The sequence below is a fragment of the Sciurus carolinensis genome, chromosome 3 (assembly GCF_902686445.1).
Source record: "Sciurus carolinensis chromosome 3, mSciCar1.2, whole genome shotgun sequence".
NCBI classification, from domain to species: domain Eukaryota; kingdom Metazoa; phylum Chordata; class Mammalia; order Rodentia; family Sciuridae; genus Sciurus; species Sciurus carolinensis.
In genome coordinates, this window is record NC_062215.1 from 153,569,563 (window position 1) to 153,588,010 (window position 18,448).

The 18,448-nt window shown below is 38.0% G+C and overlaps 1 protein-coding gene across 1 annotated transcript in view; it reads right to left on the bottom strand.

Annotated features, from left to right (window-relative positions):
* Nucleotides 1-14,700, bottom strand: part of Dytn (dystrotelin) — a 75,603-nt gene extending 60,903 nt beyond the window's left edge. Inside the window, exons 1-2 of the mRNA XM_047543888.1 lie at nt 14,613-14,700; nt 8,834-8,908 (exon numbers count right to left, since the gene is read on the bottom strand). Coding sequence (XP_047399844.1) covers nt 8,834-8,908; nt 14,613-14,700 — 163 coding nt within the window. The remainder of the gene's footprint in view (nt 1-8,833; nt 8,909-14,612) is intronic.
* Between the last annotated feature and the right edge of the window lie 3,748 nt (nt 14,701-18,448).

The following is an 18,448-nucleotide window of genomic DNA, read 5'->3' on the forward strand; positions in this document are numbered from 1 at the left end:
TTCGATTTCTGATACTGCTTTTTAAGGGAGAGTTAAGGAACATGTTTCCAAAATGTGACTTAAATAAAAACCTGACTGCAGGTGGCAGAGGCTGTAAACTCTTCCATCATTATTCAATCACAAACCCTATCACCTGGACCTGGGATCCTCAACATGGGGTGTTTTGTCTTTTGCTGAGAGTTCTGTACTACAGCAAACCAGATAATGGTACTGTCCATTAATCTCACCATGAGATTTACACAGCGATAGTCTCCAGATCCTGCTACTTGGAGTTCGTGTTTTATCTCAGGTTTGGGTCATTTTGTTTTCAAATGTTTGTTTGAAAATCATTTCTAGGTCGAATTTTTTCAACCACTGATTTTATGTATTGCTAATATTTCTCATGAGTATTATCTACATTCACTGTTTCTGAAGCCAGGAATAACAAAAAAAAGTTTAAAAAAGTACATCCTTCATTTACACTCTCTATTTCTGGGTACTAATGATGGAGACTTAATGTGAACTTTCACTACTAACTTTCTTTTTCTTTAATGGGAGAAAATCTCCAGGAAAATGGCATAATTGGGGATAAATTTTTAATAAGCACATTATGCCTTTTGTTTATTCCTATAATAAATAATAGTTTCAAAAGAGCATGTACAAAACAATGATCAAAAAAATTTTTTTTGCAAAGCCCCAAATCCCTTCTCTGGAAACAGAAGCACATTATGGAAAAGAGAGATGAACAGGGTGTTCTTGTTGAGGGCATGGCTGTTAAGTATGCCCACCCTGCCTGCACCTCTCCTGCCCACCTTGCTAACCCTGTTGTACCCTACCTCACATCATGTATGCTTCATGAAGCATAATTTGAAAACCATTGGTCTATATAACTTATTTTTTTTTATTGTAAACAAAAGGGATACATGTTGTTTCTCTGTCTGTACATGGCGTAAAGGCATACCATTTGTGTAAACATAAATTTATATAGGGTAATTTTGTTTGATTCATTCTGCCATTTTTTCCCTTCCCCCCCACCCCTCCCACCCCTCCCCTCCATCTATACAGTCCTTCCTTCCTCCATTCCTGCCCCCCTCCCTAAACCCAACTCTAACCCCAACACTAACCCTTCCCACCCCCCATTATGTGTCATCATCCACTTATTAGCAATATCATTCTTCCTTTGGTTTTTTGAGATTGGCTTATCTCACTTAGCATGATATTCTCCAGTTTCATCCATTTGCCTGCAAATGCCATAATTTTATCATTCTTTATGGCTGAGTAATATTCCATTGTATATATATACCACAGTTTCTTTATCCATTCATCAATTGAAGGACATCTAGGTTGGTTCCACAATCTGGCTATTGTGAACTGAGCAGCTATGAACATTGATGTGGCTGTTTCTCTGTAATATGCTGATTTTAAGTCCTTTGGGTATAGGCCAAGGAGTGGGATAGCTGGGTCAAATGGTGTTTCCATTCCAAGTTTTCTAAGGAATCTCCACACTGCTTTCCAGAGTGGCTGCACTAATTTGCAGCCCCACCAGCAATGTAAGAGTGTACCTTTCTCCCCACATCCTCGCCAACACCTGTTGTTGCTTGTATTCTTGATAATTGCCATTCTAATTGGGGTGAGATGGAATCTTAGGGTGGTTTTGATTTGCATTTCTCTTATTACTAGAGATGTTGAACATTTTTCCATATGTTTGTTGATTGCTTGTAGATCTTCTTCTGTGAAGTTTCTGTTCATTTCTTTAGCCCATTTGTCAATTGGATTATTTACATTCTTGGTGTAGAGTTTTTTGAGTTCTTTATAGATTCTGGAGATTAGCGCTCTATCTGAAGTATGATTGGCAAAGATTTTCTCCCACTCTGTAGGCTCTTTCTTCGCATTGCTGATAGTTTCCTTTGCTGAGAGAAAGCTTTTTAGTTTGAATCTATCCCAGTTATTAATTCTTGCTTTTATTTCTTGTGCTATGGGAGTCCTGTTGAGGAAGTCTGGTCCTAAGCCGACATGTTGAAGCTCTGGACCTACTTTTTCTTCTATAAGATGCAAGGTCTCTGGTCTGATTCCGAGATCCTTAATCCATTTTGAGTTTAGTTTGGTGCATGGTGAGAGATATGGGTTTAGTTTCATTCTGTTGCATATGGATTTCCAATTCTCCCAGCACCATTTGTTGAAGAGGCTATCTTTTCTCCATTGCATATTTTTGGCCCCTTTGTCTAGTATGAGAAAATTGTATTTATTTGGGTTTGTGTCCGTGTCCTCTATTCTGTACCATTGATCCACCTTTCTATTTTGGTACCAATACCATGCCGTTTTTGTTACTATTGCTTTGTAGTAGAGTTGAAGATCTGGTATTGCGATACCCCCTGCTTCACTCTTTCTGCCAAGGATTGCTTTAGCTATTCTGGGTTTTTTATTCTTCCAGATGAATTTCATAATTGCTTGCTCTATTTCTGTAAGGTACATCATTGGGATTTTAATTGGAATTGCATTGAATCTGTATAGCACTTTTGGTAGTATGGCCATTTTGACAATATTAATTCTTCCTATCCAAGAACATGGGAGATCTTTCCATCTTCTAAGGCTTTCTTGAATTTCTTTCTTTAGTGTTCTGTAGTTCTCATTGTAGAGGTCTTTCACCTCTTTTGTGAGATTGATTCCCAAATACTTTATTTTTTTCGAAGCTATTGTGAATGGGGTAGTTTTCCTAATTTCTCTTTCTGAAGATTCATCGCTTATATATAAAAATGCCTTAGATTTATGTGCATTGATCTTATATCCCGCTACTTTACTGAATTCACTTATGAGATCTAAAAGTTTTCTGGTGGAATTTCCTGGTTCCTCTAAGTATACCATCATATCATCAGCAAATAGGGATAGTTTGAGTTCTTCTTTTCCTATTCGTATCCCTTTAATTTCTTTGGTCTGTCTAATTGCTCTGGCTAGAGTTTCAAGGACGATATTGAATAGAAGTGGTGAAAGAGGGCATCCCTGCCTTGTTCCAGTTTTTAGAGGGAATGCTTTCAGTTTTTCACCATTTAGAATGATATTAGCCATGGGTTTAGCATAGATGGCCTTTACAATGTTAAGGAATGTTCCCACTATCCCTATTTTTTCTAGTGTTTTGAGCATGAAGGGGTGCTGTATTTTATCAAATGCTTTTTCTGCATCTATCGAAATAATCATGTGATTCTTGACTTTAAGTCTATTGATATGGTGAATGACATTTATTGATTTTCTGATGTTGAACCAACCTTGCATCCCTGGGATGAAACCCACTTGATCATGGTGCACTATCTTTTTAATATGTTTTTGTATGTGATTTGCTAAAATTTTGTTGAGAATTTTTGTGTCAATGTTCATTAAGGATATTGGTCTGAAATTTTCTTTCCTCGATGAGTCTCTGTCTGGTTTAGGAATCAGGGTAATATTGGCTTCATAGAATGAGTTTGGGAGAGTTCCCTCCTCTTCTATTTTCTGGAATACTTTGAGAAGTATTGGAATGAGCTCTTCTTTAAAAGTTTTGTAGAACTTGGCTGAGAACCCATCTGGTCCTGGACTTTTCTTTGTTGGTAGGCTATTGATGACTTCTTCTATTTCATTACTTGAAATTGGTCTATTTAAATTGTGTATGTCCTCCTGGTTCAGTTTAGGCAATTCATATGTCTCTAGAAACCTGTTGATGTCTTCGAAATTTTCTATTTTGTTGGAGTATAGATTTTCAAAATAGCTTCTAATTATGTTTTGTATTTCAGTCGTGTCTGTTGTGATATTTTTTTGTTCATTCCGAATTTTAGTGATTTGGGTTTTCTCTCGTCTTCTCTTTGTTAGTGTGGCTAAAGGTTTATCAATTTTGTTTATTTTTTCAAAGAACCAACTATTTATTTTGTCAATTTTTTGTATTGTTTCTTTCGTTTCAATTTCGTTGATTTCAGCTCTCAGTTTAACTATTTCCTGTCTTCTACTACTTTTGGTGTTGGTCTGTTCTTCTTTTTCTAGGGCTTTGAGCTGTAGTGTTAGGTCGTTTATTTGTTGAGTGTTACTTCTTTTATTAAATGCGCTCCATGAAATAAATCTTCCTCTAAGTACTGCTTTCATAGTGTCCCAGAGATTTTGATATGATGTTTCTTTGTTCTCGTTTACCTCTAAGAATTTTTTAATTTCCTTCCTAATATCTTCTGTTATCCATTCATCATATAGTAGCATATTGTTTAATCTCCAGGTGTTGGAGTAGTTTCTGTTTTTTTACTCTTCCATTTATTTTTAATTTCAATCCATTATGATCTGATAGAATACAAGGTAGTGTCTCTATCTTCTTGTATTTGCTGACATTAGCTTTGTGGCATAATATATGGTCTATTTTAGAGAAGGATCCATGTGCTGCTGAGAAGAAAGTGTATTCGCTCTTGGTTGGATGGTATATTCTGTAAATGTCTGTTAAGTCTAAATTATTGATTGTGTTATTGAGATCTATGGTTTCTTTGTTCAATTTTTGTTTGGAAGATCTGTCCAGTGGTGAAAGAGGCATGTTAAAATCACCTAGTATTATTGTGTTATGGTCTATTTGGTTTCTAAAATTGAGAAGGATTTGTTTAACATACATGGATGAGCCACTGTTTGGGGCATAGATGTTTATGATTGTTATATCTTGCTGATTTATGCTTCCCTTAAGCAGTATGAAATGTCCTTCTTTATCCCTTCTAACTAACATTGGCTTGAAGTCCACATTATCTGAAATGAGGATGGATACTCCAGCTTTTTTGCTGGGTCCATGTGCATGGTATGTTTTTCCCCATCCTTTCACCTTTAGTCTATGGGTATCTCTTTCTATGAGGTGAGTCTCTTGCAGGCAACATATTGTTGGATCTTTCTTTTTAATCCAATCTGCCAGTCTATGTCTTTTGATTGATGAATTCAGGTCATTAACATTCAGGGTTATTATTGAGATATGATTTGTATTCCCGGTCATTTGGTTCATATTTAAAATTTTTGACACATCTTGGTTCCTCCTTTATTTGACAGTTCCTTTAGGATAATTCCTCCCTTTGCTGATTTGCTTCTTTGTTTTTTATCTCTTCCTCATGAAATATTTTGCTGAGAATGTTCTGTAATGCTGGCTTTCTTTTTGTAAATTCTTTTAGCTTTTGTTTATCACGGAATGATCTTATTTCATCGTCAAATTTGAAGGTAAGTTTTGCTGGGTATAAGATTCTTGGTTGGCATCCATTTTCTTTCAGAGCTTGAAAAATGTTGTTCCAGGCCCTTCTAGCTTTTAGGGTCTGGATTGAAAAATCTGCTGATATCCGTATTGGCTTCCCCCTGAATGTAATTTGGTTCTTTTCTCTCACAGCCTTTAAAATTCTGTCTTTATTTTGTATGTTAGGTATTTTCATTATAATGTGCCTTGGTGTGGGTCTGTTGTAATTTTGTGTATTTGGAGTCCTATAAGCCTCTTGGACTTGATTTTCCATTTCATTCTTCAGATTTGGGAAATTTTCTGATATTATTTCTTCAAATAGATTGTTCATTCCTTTGGTTTGTTTCTCTAAGCCTTCCTCAATCCCAATAATTCTCAAATTTGGCCTTTTCATGATATCCCATAGTTCTTGGAGATTCTGTTCATGATTTCTCACCATCTTCTCTGTTTGTTCAACTTTGTTTTCGAGGTTAAATATTTTGTCTTCAATATCTGAAGTTCTGTCTTCCAGCTGTTCTATCCTATTGGTTATGCTTTCTATGGAGTTCTTAATTTGGTTTATTGTTTCCTTCATTTCAAGGATTTCTGTTTGGTTTTTTTTCAATATCTCTAACTCTTTATTGAAATGATCTTTTGCTTCCTGAATTTGCTCTGTTAACTGTCGATTGGTGCGATCGTTCAATGCCTGCATTTGCTCTTTCATCTCATCGTTTGCTTCCCTAATCATTTTAATTATGTACATTCTGAACTCCCTTTCTGTCATTTCTTCTGCCATGCTGTCTTTGGATTTTATTGATGTAACATCTAGATTTGTTTGGGGCATTTTCTTCCCTTGTTTTCTCATATTGTTCAGGGATCAGTGGGTCATTAAGATATTGCAGATTTCCTCTATCAACTTATAATGTCCCTGAAGATTGCTAGTATATCCCCTCTTATCCTTCAGTAGCCTGAAGTCTTGGAGGAGGTTGATAATGCAGAGCTCCACGAAGAAGCTGCCTCTCTAGGGGTGGTGACCCTCAGGTGGCGTATATTCCCTGCTAGTGGGCAGAGGTGCCTCCACTTGTTGACCAATGGTCATCCAATGGGGAACTAGACTGCGGGCTGAGGCAAGGCCTGTTTGTGCCTGTGTCTCTGGTTTTACCGTCCCTGTGGGAAAACCTCCCCCGGCCGGGAAGACTCACTCAGTGGGGATGTCTCGCTGGTCAGTTGCCCTCCTAGAGGTTCCCCTCAATCTACAACTACCGCCTGGGATGGGCTGTCTTCCTCTGCAACGATCCCAGGGGCCCGGACCTACGTCCTGGGCCTGGGAGCCTCACCCTTTGCAGGCGAGTCTCCTTAGGCTGCCTCTCCCAGAGAATCTGCCCGCAGTCCTGGAAACTTCGCTCCGCCCCTAGGCGTGTCTCTGTGCGGCTCTTCCAGCAAGAAGCCACCTAGCTCCTGGGACCCTGCTCTGCACCAATCGCCTGGCTATGCAGTCCCTCCTCTGAGCCACCACCTGGAGCCCCGTACAATAGCTCCCAGACCCAGAGACCCGCCACACACCTCCTCCTCTGGACAGCTGCCCGGTTTCCGATGCAGTCACTAGGAGTCCAAACAACTCACTTCGGGTCTCCTCCTCCCGCCAACCACCCGTAGCCCTAGGCAGTCACTCCAAGTCCAAGTGACCCGCCCTGTTCCTCCTCCTCCTCCTTGGGGTAGCCCCCCGGGTGTTCAGGAGCGGTGGCTCCGAGACCAAGTGACCCACCACGCTCCTCCTCCAGGCAGGCCACCGGTGTTCAGAAGCGATCGCTTTTAGTCCAATCAACTCACCACTCGCCTCCTCCTCTGGCAACCACCTGTGGCTCTGATGCAGTCACTCCTAGACCAAGCATCCCACCGCTCTCCTCCTCCAGGTAGGCCACTAATGTTCAGGAGCGCTCGCTCTGAGTTCAAACAGCTCACCACGCAGCTCCTCCTCTGGCAACTGCCTGTGGCTCTGATGCAGTCACTCCTAGACCAAGCGTCCCGCCGCGCTCCTCCTCTTCTTCCGGGCAATCCCCCGGTGTTCAGGAGCACTGGCTCTGAGTTCAAACAGCTCACCACTGAGCTCCTCCTCTGGCAACCGCCTGTGGTTCTGATGCAGTCACTCCTAGACCAAGCGACCCGCCGGGCTTCTCCTCTTCCTCCGGGCAACCCCCCAGTGTTCAGAAGCGGTCGTTCTGGGTCTAAACAGCTTGCCACGCAGCTCTTCCTCAGGCAGCCGCCCGGAGCCCCAGTGGTTGCTCCGAGTCCGAGTGGTTGCTGTGCTGAGCCGCCTCCTCTACGATGATCCCAGTTGTCCGTGTTTACCGTTCCAGCAGGGGGAGGGGCGTCTCGCCGAGCAACTCCACTTCACAAATTCCCTGCGTTCCGGGGCTACCGCCCCATCCGGGACGCCTCCCCAACAGGAGAGACTCACCCGGCGGCTTTGAGTTGGTCCCAAGTCTCTCACTATCTCCTCTTTTGAATCTTGCGTCCTGGAGCAACGTGAAATGCAGCCGCCCCCTAGTCCGCCATCTTGGCCCCTCTATATAACTTATTAGCTAGATGGAAAGTGTAGAAAAATTATAACCTTCAATAGAAGTGTCATCTATATAATACAACTTCTTTTAAGTCTGACATAAGTGTCAAAATAATTTTTCATAAAGTGATTATTGTAATGCAATGAAAAATGTGGGAAACTAATCATATTCCATATACTAAATGCCTGTTGTTTTACATAGCTAGGACCCAATTTATTTCATTTTGGAAAAATTTTACAGAATAAATATTTTTAAGATATTTTACCTAGATAATGGTATAAGAAAAGAAAATCATAACATTTAATCAGTTATAAATGTAACTCAAAGAGTTCTCAGGGAATTCTCTAGAAAATCTTAAAATCTATGGCCTATTGATCATGCATTTGAACCTTTGGTTTTGCATGTTCAGATATAGATAAAACACAAAACTTAAAAATGCAATTATCTGATAGAAGTAATTTTAAATTTTTATATTTAAACATGTAAGTACAGATTCTAAATTAATTTTTTGTAATTTGATTTTGTGTTGATATCGTGTTGACACCAAAAATGTTTTCAGAAACCACATAGGAAAAATTAAAAAAAACAAAACTAAACTCCTAATCCACAATTCTTTTCTATTGCTAGTGAAGCTATATGTGGGTTGAATGCACACAATGTTCTCCCCTTGCCCCGTCATCTTCTGTGTTGCAAATGGGCTAATGCACAGGTCCAGCCCTTCAAGAGATCAGCAGTTACTTTCATTGGGTAAGTTCTACTTTCTCTATGAATTTTTAAAAAATTATTTTAATTTAGCTTTTAATTTTTTACAGACTGCATTTTGATTCATTGTACACAAATGGGGTACATCATTTCATTTCTATGGTTATACACAATGTAGATTCATTCCATTCGTGTAATCATACATGTACACGGGGTCATGATGTCTGTCTCATTCCACCATTTTTCATACCCCCTTCCCTCTCATTTCCTTCTACATAATCTAAAGTTCCCCCATTTTTCTCTCACTCCCCACACCCTACCCCCATTATATATCATTCTCCACTTATCATTATATCACACATCATCAGGATCAGATTATTCCAAGTGTTACAAAAGAGCTTGTACTTACACTGGCACAAAGTTTGAACTGATTGTAATTTGAAGACTGTTCTATACATGGAATTCTCAATATTATTAAGAGTATCTGTAAAGAAAGCATGAAATTTCATGGATAAAGGAATGTTACTGTATAAATACCATGTCCCAGAAGGGAATGCTAGAGTTCATGTAAGCATACTTTATTTTGCAGGTGAAAAAATTAAAACAAAGAGCTCTCTTTTCTACCTGGAAACAAATAATAATGGACTCATAGTTTTCTATGGCTACAAGTGACCCTAAAGAGTACTCTGCAAATCCACAAAAAGAAGAGTCCACCAAAAAGTGGGGAGTTGGCTCACTTTTTGTATAAGAAGGGAAAGGCCTTGTGAAACAAGACAGAAAAACTGTACTTATAGCCATCTGATACTTGTCAAAGGGACCAAAAATATATGTTGGAGAAAACAACCTTTTTAACAAATGTTGCTGGGAAAACTCAATAGCCATATGTAGAAGAATGAAATTAGATCCCTGTCTCTCATCCTGCTCAAAAGTCAAACCAAAATGGATCAAGGACTTAGAAATCAGCCCAGAAATTTTGCAACTCCTAAAAGAAAACATAGAAGCAACACTCCATTATATTAGTACAGATACGAACTTTTTCGACAAGATCCCTAAAGTTCAAGAAATAAAGTGAAGAATCAGTAAGTGGATGTCATCGAATTAAACAGCTTCTACACAGCAAAGGAAACAAGAGTGTGAAGAGAGAGCCTACAGAATGGGAAAACATCTTTACCAGTTGTTCCTCTGATAGGGGATTAATATCTAGAATATATAAAGAACTCAAAAAACTCAAGGCCATAAAACCAAATAACTCAATCAATAAATGGGGAAAAGAACTAAGCAGACATTTCTCAAGAATAAACACAAATGGCCAACAAATATATAAAAAATGTTCAACATCTCTAGCATTCAGGAAAATGCAAATCAAAACTACACTAAGATTTCATCTTGCTCCACTCTGAATGGCAATTATGAAGAACAAAATAATAATAAATACTGATTAGAATGTAGGGAAAAAGGTACACTGATATATTGTTGATAGGAATGCAAAATAGTGCAACCACTGAGGGAAGCAGTATGAGATTCCTCAAAACACTAGGAAGGGAACCACCATAAGACCAAGCTATACCACTCCTTGGTATTGAACCAACAGAACTAAAATTAGCATACTAATTTAATGTTTACAGTTTAATGTTTACTTTAATGTTTACAGCAGCACAATTCACAATAGTCAAATTATGTAACCAAGCCAGATGCCTGTCAATAGATGAAAGGATCAAGAAAACATGGTATACATACACAATGGAGATGTACTTAGAAAGAAGAATGATAGAATAGCATTTGCTGGTAAATGGATGGAAATGGAGAACTAAATGCTAAGTGAAATAAGCCAGACTTAGAAAATCAAGGGTCAAATGTTTTCTCTCATATGTGGAAGGTAAAGTAAAATAAGAGAAAGAAGGAGATGGGGGTGGTCAGATACCATAAATATACAGGGGAGATCAGTGGGGTGGAAGGTAGAGAATGAGAAGGGGGGAAGAAGGATGGGAAAGGAAGGAAATATGAAATGAAACTAACAGTATCATGTTCTATGCATATAAAAGGGTTCCAAAAGGGGATTTTTACCTATATATATATAGAAAGGACGAATCAAGAACAAATAAATAAAGGAATAAAAGGAAGACAAATGGAGTAGAGGAATGAGAATGGGGGTGAGAAGAGAGGAGGAAGTTGGAGGAATGGGAATTGAAATCAAATTCCTTAAATGTGTGATTTTGCCAAAATGAACCCAACCACTATGTATAACTATAATGCTCTAATAATAATAAAGAAGTATGTAGAATATAAACTCAACTTTGTCACTATATTCCAATCTTATATGTACACACATTTTTTATGCAAAAGTAAAAATGACCAAAAACTGTCTACATACTCAGGTATTTAGCAAGTATTTATTGAGCTCTTCTATGGCTTGAGTTTAGGTCCTTGAAATATAGTGGTTAATGAAACAGATAAAAATTCTCACCTGTGAAGACTTTAACTTTAGTTAACAGTTGGCATCTCTGAATTCTTGAATTATTAGTGTTTTTAGTTATTTTCTACTGTTTGCTATTATCCAGGTGGTCTATAAAAAGCATGTTATTTTTTATAATAAAAAAAGAATTATTAGTGGATCTTATTTCAAGTTCATATCACCATCACTGCAGTGATGGCTAGTAGTTATGAGCACTTTCCATCACTGATAATATATTTTTTCATTTCACCATGTGAAGAAGAGGAGAGAGCTCTGAAGCCAGCTCACCTATTCTATTGCTTCCTTTTCTTTTGGGGGAAATTAATTTACTTTTTGATCTCCAGTTTCTTTATCAGATAAATAGGGAATATAATACATTCCTCAAATGTATGATTTAAATAAGAGAATGAAGGTAATATACTTACTAAATGGTTTCCCTTACTTTCCCACAGCTTATATCTTCAATCTTCCAAAATTTGATTTTTATTTAGTTTAAGAGATATGTAAAGTCTCACAACAGAGCTTTTTGTTGTCTCATAACAGAGGTGTGCTTTTTTTGTTGTCTAAGACTGAAATAATCAGTCTTCATATCTAGCAAAATTAAAAACTATAAAGTAGAATTCATCATTTGATCATATTTTTAATGTTATTCAGGAAAGCTTTAAAAGGTCTTACACATTGATTGTTTAGCTTTCAGGGACTTAAAATTACCTGTTCTATTTGATTATTGTTGGCATACAGCACTGGTCCTAAAAGTGTATTTCTGGGCAAACAGCATCAGTATTATTAGCCTGGGAACTTGTTAGAAATGCAAATTCTCAACAAGACTCCAGCAAGTGTCAAACCTGTCCTGTAGAGGTGAGACCAAGCACATTGCTTTAACAGGCCCTTGAGGACATGATGTAAACTAAATCCCATGTAAACTGAAGTTTGTAAACTATTAGTATAAAGGGAATTTCTTGATTTCAGTACAGTTGTCTTGGAGTTAACTTGCAAATGATCCTTAGGGATTATCTACAAAGACAGTTAAATCTTCTGCAAAACCTGATATCATTGTTTTCCTTTCCAATCTTTCTACTCTGTGAGTTTGTGTGTGAATAGATTGGAATTCCCAAGTAGGAATAGCAGATAAAATTCAATCCATTACTCTGTGCCAAATCCAACCACTGATAGGAGAGGGCTATTTGGCCAGGGTCTGTCAAGGAGTCCTGGCCTCGCTTGCAACAGAGTGGAGAGGGTAGTGATGATTCTGATGCTCTACATTTTATTTGCTTGCTTTGGAGTAATGACATATCAGTGCTGACACCTAGAATTCTTGGGGTTTTCCTCCCCTAATTTTAAAAGAGTTGTAAAATGTATTAGTTGACATGTAATCTATATAAAATTATTAATGAATTAATTAAAATGATGAAATTGTTAAATGAATTATTAAGCCCTTGAAATTCTATGTCTCTTTTATATTTGTAGCCCATCTCAATTCAGACTAGCTACATTTTGATTGCTCAATAAGCCGCACGTGGCCAGTGGCTACCTACGGACAGCTCAGTTTTTGAGAATATTGGGAGGGGAAGCTGTTCAAGGTTCTGAAGAGGCCTTCAGTTTTTGCTTCTGCAGCTGGGGTCAGGGCTGCAAGTTGGGCTAAGCTAGAGATTTAGGAGTCGTTGATGTTGGATGTGGGCAATACCATGTCCTTTAATCAGATTGTCTAGGTAGAACATATTTAGTTAAGAGAAAATTGGGCTAAGTAACGACACCCTGAGGAACATAATCATCTAAGTAGCAGAGGAGGAAAGAGAAACCTAAGAGGACTGAGAAAGGAAAGACAAAGAAACGAGGAGAGCAACAGATGAAATGCCAAGGAAGATAAGTTTCAGAAAGTAGAGATAAGCCAAAGCTTCACTACCTGCAAGCTACAAGAACCTCAATTGTGAGCTGAAAAGTGGCCTCTGTTTTTAATGATTTACTTGATCTTTGGAAATCTTTGCAAGAGCAGCTTTGGTGGAGTCGGTGTGGGGGCGGGGAACATCAAATTGCAGTGGATTGAGCAATGAATGTAAGATGAAGAGAAAGCCTATAATTGGCAAATTTTTCAAGATCTTTAATCTGAAGAGATGATAAGAGAGTCATAATTAAACACCATATAAAATGAAAATAGGTTTTCAAAGGCAGGAGAGATGCTAGAATGCATGCATGGGTCAGGGAGAAGGAGCCAGGACTACTTTCAAATTTAACCATCAGTTGACTGCCATAAAACTCAGGCAACTGGGAGTAAGTGGCTGGTGTGTTGGGGAAGTTTTGTGATTAGAAACACAGCTGTCCTTTAGCCTTTGCTAAGTAGGCCCAAAGCAAAAGTGAAATGAGGACTGCTCAGTGGATTTCATTGATTCAAACATATGTGACAAGATCATTCATGGTTACGGCCATATGAATTTTTTCTTATTAATTCAGCAATGGGAGAATTTAAAGATTGAAGAGATAATGTTTCCATATCCACTTCTCTGTGTTTCAAGGTCTAAGCTCTTTTTTCTCCTTGGGGAGATCTAACGGTTGTTTTGAATTTAAGGATTCATTCTTGAAATCTACTTGACTCAGGCATAAGTATGAAAGGAGAGACAGTCCCATCAAAGAATTGATTTGTAGTTTTCCTGGAGTTGGGAGAGAGGCTGGATAGAAATTGGGATTGGGGGATCAGGGGATGTTTCTAGGGCTGCTCTTATCATAGGTATTCTAGTGGAAGGAATGACAGCATTACATGATTAGGGAGACCAGAGACTAGGGGTGGCAAGGTCTTCTGTGTCCATTCTTGGGTTCCTTCCCAAACTTGGTCTAAAGTTCATAGTGAAATGTAATGACTTGATTTGGTTTGAAAAATCAAGTAAGTGTGGGAGTAAGTTCTCACTGTTACACATATGGATATTGAGCTCCACACACTATACCAAACCACTGAAGGTGGGGCGGTGTCATAGTGCTGAATCAGGCCAGACTCTACTTTAAGGAGATTCAGCATACCACAGGCTACTCCCTGAACTGACTGTCAGCTCTCTGTATCCCGAGTTTCTATATCCATGCATTCAATCAGTTGAGGATCAAAAATATCAGAAAAAAATTACATCTGTACTGAACTTAGATTTTTTTCCTTGTCATTGGTCCTTAAACAACTATTCGACAACTATTTACGTAGCAGTTATATTTTATTATGTATTCCGAGAGCCCTAGAGATGATTTTCAGTATACAGAAGAATACATGCAAATATCATGAACACTTTACATAGGGGCATTGAACATCTGCAGATTTGCATATCTGTAGGGGATCCTGGGACAAATCCTCTGTGGATAATAAGGCAAAGCTAACTGTGCAATGATTCAGCAATTGACATCATGAGTCAAAGACAGCTACATAAGGTGAATGTAGGCTGTGCACACATATTCCTGTTAAACAACAGATCCTGTTCAAGGACCCTCCATTTCTGCTCTTTTTTTTCCCCCAAGTGTGAACCTATCAAAGAACCCACAGTTCACTGTACATCTTTTGCTATTCAGTATCTCCTTGTTTTAAAAATGCTTAGTTTTCAGAGAAGAATCTAATGTTAGCAAATGGGAGAGGTCAGAAACCTCTCTATAAATGTGCATAAGAGTGTGGAAATAATTGACAAGATGTGAGGCCCAGCATTATTTGCTCCTCTGGAAATTGGCCAGTTTTGTGCCCCGGTTTCTCTCAGATGCACTAAGTGGACACAGGAATCAGCAAACCAGGGTTTCTGCAGGTTCCCAGAGGCAGCTTTTGGTGGAGGAGCAGCTCCGTAGCTGCCTGCCATCTGGCCCATCACTCCTGTCAAGTGATGCTTTGCAGTGTCATCTGATGAAGTTATGCAGCATAGCATGGCAAGCTGTGACACAGTGCGACGTGGAAAATGAATGTGTATCCCAAGTGAGCTGCTGGCAGCCCGGCTTCCTCTAGGTTTCATTTTTAAGCTCCCCCCCCTTTTTTTTTCCTGACAATGTGAGAAAAGTCAAGAAAGGAAGAAATTGCTGGATATATCAGTCCCTGAGCTAGGAACAAAGTAGTTTTAGATGCTTGAAGACGTAACATCAACTACATGTGTGCTTCATGGAAGCAATTGGGGTAACATCTTTGCTTCCAACAGTCCTCACTTGCTTAGCTAGATCATTATGTTCATTTCTCACAGATGAATGGAGTAAGATCTCCCTCCACTGTCCATCATCTAATCTGAGTATCCAGAAATAGTTTAGGCCAGTGACCCTCCAAGTGTGGTCCCAGGCAAGCAGCATTTGTTAGAAATGAACCTTCCTGGTCCTACTGAATCAAACTTTATAGGAGGTCTACAGCTTTTTAACAACCCCTCCAGATGATTTGAGAAACATTGTTTTAGAAAGAGAAAAATTGAGCTTTGAATGGATTGCCTGCTGCTTGTGTCGAACTAATTGATATGAGGGTTCAAATTTGGGAAACCCAAAAATACTTTGAATCATTCATAATGTTTTCAATAAATATATTGAGATTATACAGAATTTGATAACAAACAACTAAGGTGAACAATCTATATTAGCTAGGAGAATATGGTTGCAAATAGTTTTAGCAATAAAAATGGCACAGACTAGTCATGGGCTTAACTTGCAATACAGAGATGTAGGGAGAAAGTGGAATTAGTTTCTCATTTATCAAATATTCAGATAGTGACAGCTGAGGGACCTTTGCCCCAACTTTGCACCCACGTTGTACCGTGAACTTACTCTTCCCATAAAACTATCTAAAGTGATGTCATTTAAATAGCATACTATGAAGATAAATAAAATAAGATACTTTTGTGTATTCAAATAGCAATTTAAAATAAAATTATGTGTATATGAAATCTTTTGTCAAATTAGTGTTGGTGCTTCAGACACAACAGACCAAATACTCTCCAATATATTATGAATTTCTATTTAGAAGAGAGAGAAACTCACTTTACTTACCTAATAACTTCTTTATTAGCCAGGAATTTGCCATATGCCTACTCTTCTACTATCAGAGGTCTGAAGATACATCTATCCCTAAGTTTTTAATTTATAAACTATGTTCAGAAACTTGACAATAATACTCACCTAGTTTATCAGTGTCCATTTCATGAATTTCCCGGATAACAGATGGCAAGAGGGTCCTTGTAACTGGAAATGAACCGATATTTTATGCAAAAGGTTTTTAAATGGAGGAATGGGCAGGGAAGAACAAAAAGCCAACAAAAGGAATCATTTTACCCATGGAACAGGGAGCACAGGCATGAAGAGGGACTGGGAAATCTCTTGTGGGGGATGAAAAGGAGGAACGTGAGGTAGAGGCTCCTTATATTTGCCACACTTTTCAGAAAACTAAAAACAGCTCCTGAGACTAATAATGTCAATACTAGAACTTTTGAAGCATTACCATTTAGAAAATAGACTGTATTCTCATTTCAAGATAGTGTAAATTTGCTTAAATTTTAAGGATAAAATTTGAAACTCTCAGTTATTTACATTTCAAGTCACATTATGCTAATTTATATATAAAATTTCTAACCAATACTATTTATTGCACATCTATCCATATATATACATTTATGCATTTCTACATAGAATTCAGTCAATATTTTAACAGTCAGTTAGCTTCCTTGTTAGTAGTTTCATGTTGTAACATTGTTCAAACTATATTCTTTGAACAATGAGTTATTCTACAAAAAAAGCCTCAGGCAGTTCTAAGAAAATGACAACTTGTTAACATGGGCATTTGAAAATCGGTTTTAAAAGTTACAAAATAATTAAATTTAAACACTATTTTCTCTCCAATAAATCAAAGAATGAATGAACAAATCATTTGGGCATATAAATATTATTTACATAGAGAAAAATTAAAGCAAAAACTGATTACATTAGTTTTTTAAAAAAAATATATGATGGCAATAGTGGTTATGCGGGACTTGCCAAAATACAGGCAGTTTTTAGATATATTTAAGTATAATTTGTTTTGAAAAATTGCAGCAAAGGAAATCAGGCCAGCTCTCTCCTTGGAGTAGGAATGGCCCATGGTTACTCCCTGAGGTCCCCAGGTGATATAGAAAGGTCCACCTCCAGTCCAGTCAGTACAGCTGGAGATGGCTCTGCCAGGTCCTTACCTTTCTTAGTTTCCCTGGGGAAGCATTTCAGACAAACTTTCTGCATAAATGACTCAGCAGTTCTGGAAGAGGGAAAAGCTGAGCCATAGCAGATTCAGATGTGGTCTTCCCACACGGAGTTGATTTCTTGTTCTGACTGCCCCACTGTCACATGCCAAATAGTGATATTTGAGGTTGCAGCATTTCTAAAGGCTCTCTCAAGTGCATTCATTAGTAATAGAGAGCTTGAATAATTCAAGGTCACCTGTACATCTCTGTTTCCAAGGGCCTTCTCTGTTTTATTTTGTGTGTAGGGGAGGAAAGTAAAACATGTTCTGGGTGCTGTTGAGAGTGGGGGTTACCATATCTATATTTCAGGTAACAGCCACCTTACAAACAAACCCAGAGAAGGGTTACAAACAAATGGAATCTAACTTTATTAATTCTTTCATAAATACAGAGGTATGTTTACACAGTTATAAAAGGTACTAAATAGACAAGTCTTCAAAAAGATAATTTTTTAAATATAGTGGATCTTTATTTTACTTTTTTATTTATATGTGACGCTGAGAATCGAACCCAGTGCCTCGCACATGCCAGGCAAGTGCTCTACCACTGAGCCACAACCACAGTCCCTCAAAAGGACAATTATATTTGTGATTGAATGCATATTTCCTTTTAAGTTTTGAGTGTAACCCAAAAAGTCTTATTTTTCAAACAGTTCACATTTAAAAATCAACATTTTCTAACTCTCTTAGAGTTTTTGAAAAGCAGTATCACATGAACTTAACATAGCAGAACTTTACCATTAACATTTTCAGGCTGCTGAGGAGATAGGGAATCAATTTTGATGTATCTTTCAAAATTGTTTGAATCCCCAGTAGAAGTATTGTACTCTATGCACAATACCTGAAAAACCAGTGTCAGGTCCCAACTGATACACTTAAAACGAATCAAAATGGACACAAATCTAGAATGTACCATAATGAAAATCAGCTTGAAGAATGAGTACAAAGTAGAAGAACAACTTTAACTTTTCTTTTTGAAAAATATTAGCATTACACTGTTGTCCTGTTAAAAACAGAAACTTGGGACATTTTAAAAAATGAATACTGATAAGTAATGGGGCAGGAATGGGATCAAGTGGAGGGGAAAAACAACTGATCATTTATGTAAATCATACTGATCTCCTGTGAACAGATAAGACAAAAATCTAGGACAAGAGCAAATCTATCTCCCACAAAATCTACATCTGGTTGAATGGTGCAGACTCAAAGTTGAAGTAACGTTAAGAAGTTTTGGATTACATTGTACCTGCATCAAGACATATCATAGATCTGAGGTTTGAAAGATTTTTCTGAATGCTGCCATGATTGGATTTGGCAGATTTGAGCAGAGCTCAAATGACTGATTCTGTGAACCAAGAATCTTGTACTAGGGGGTTGGG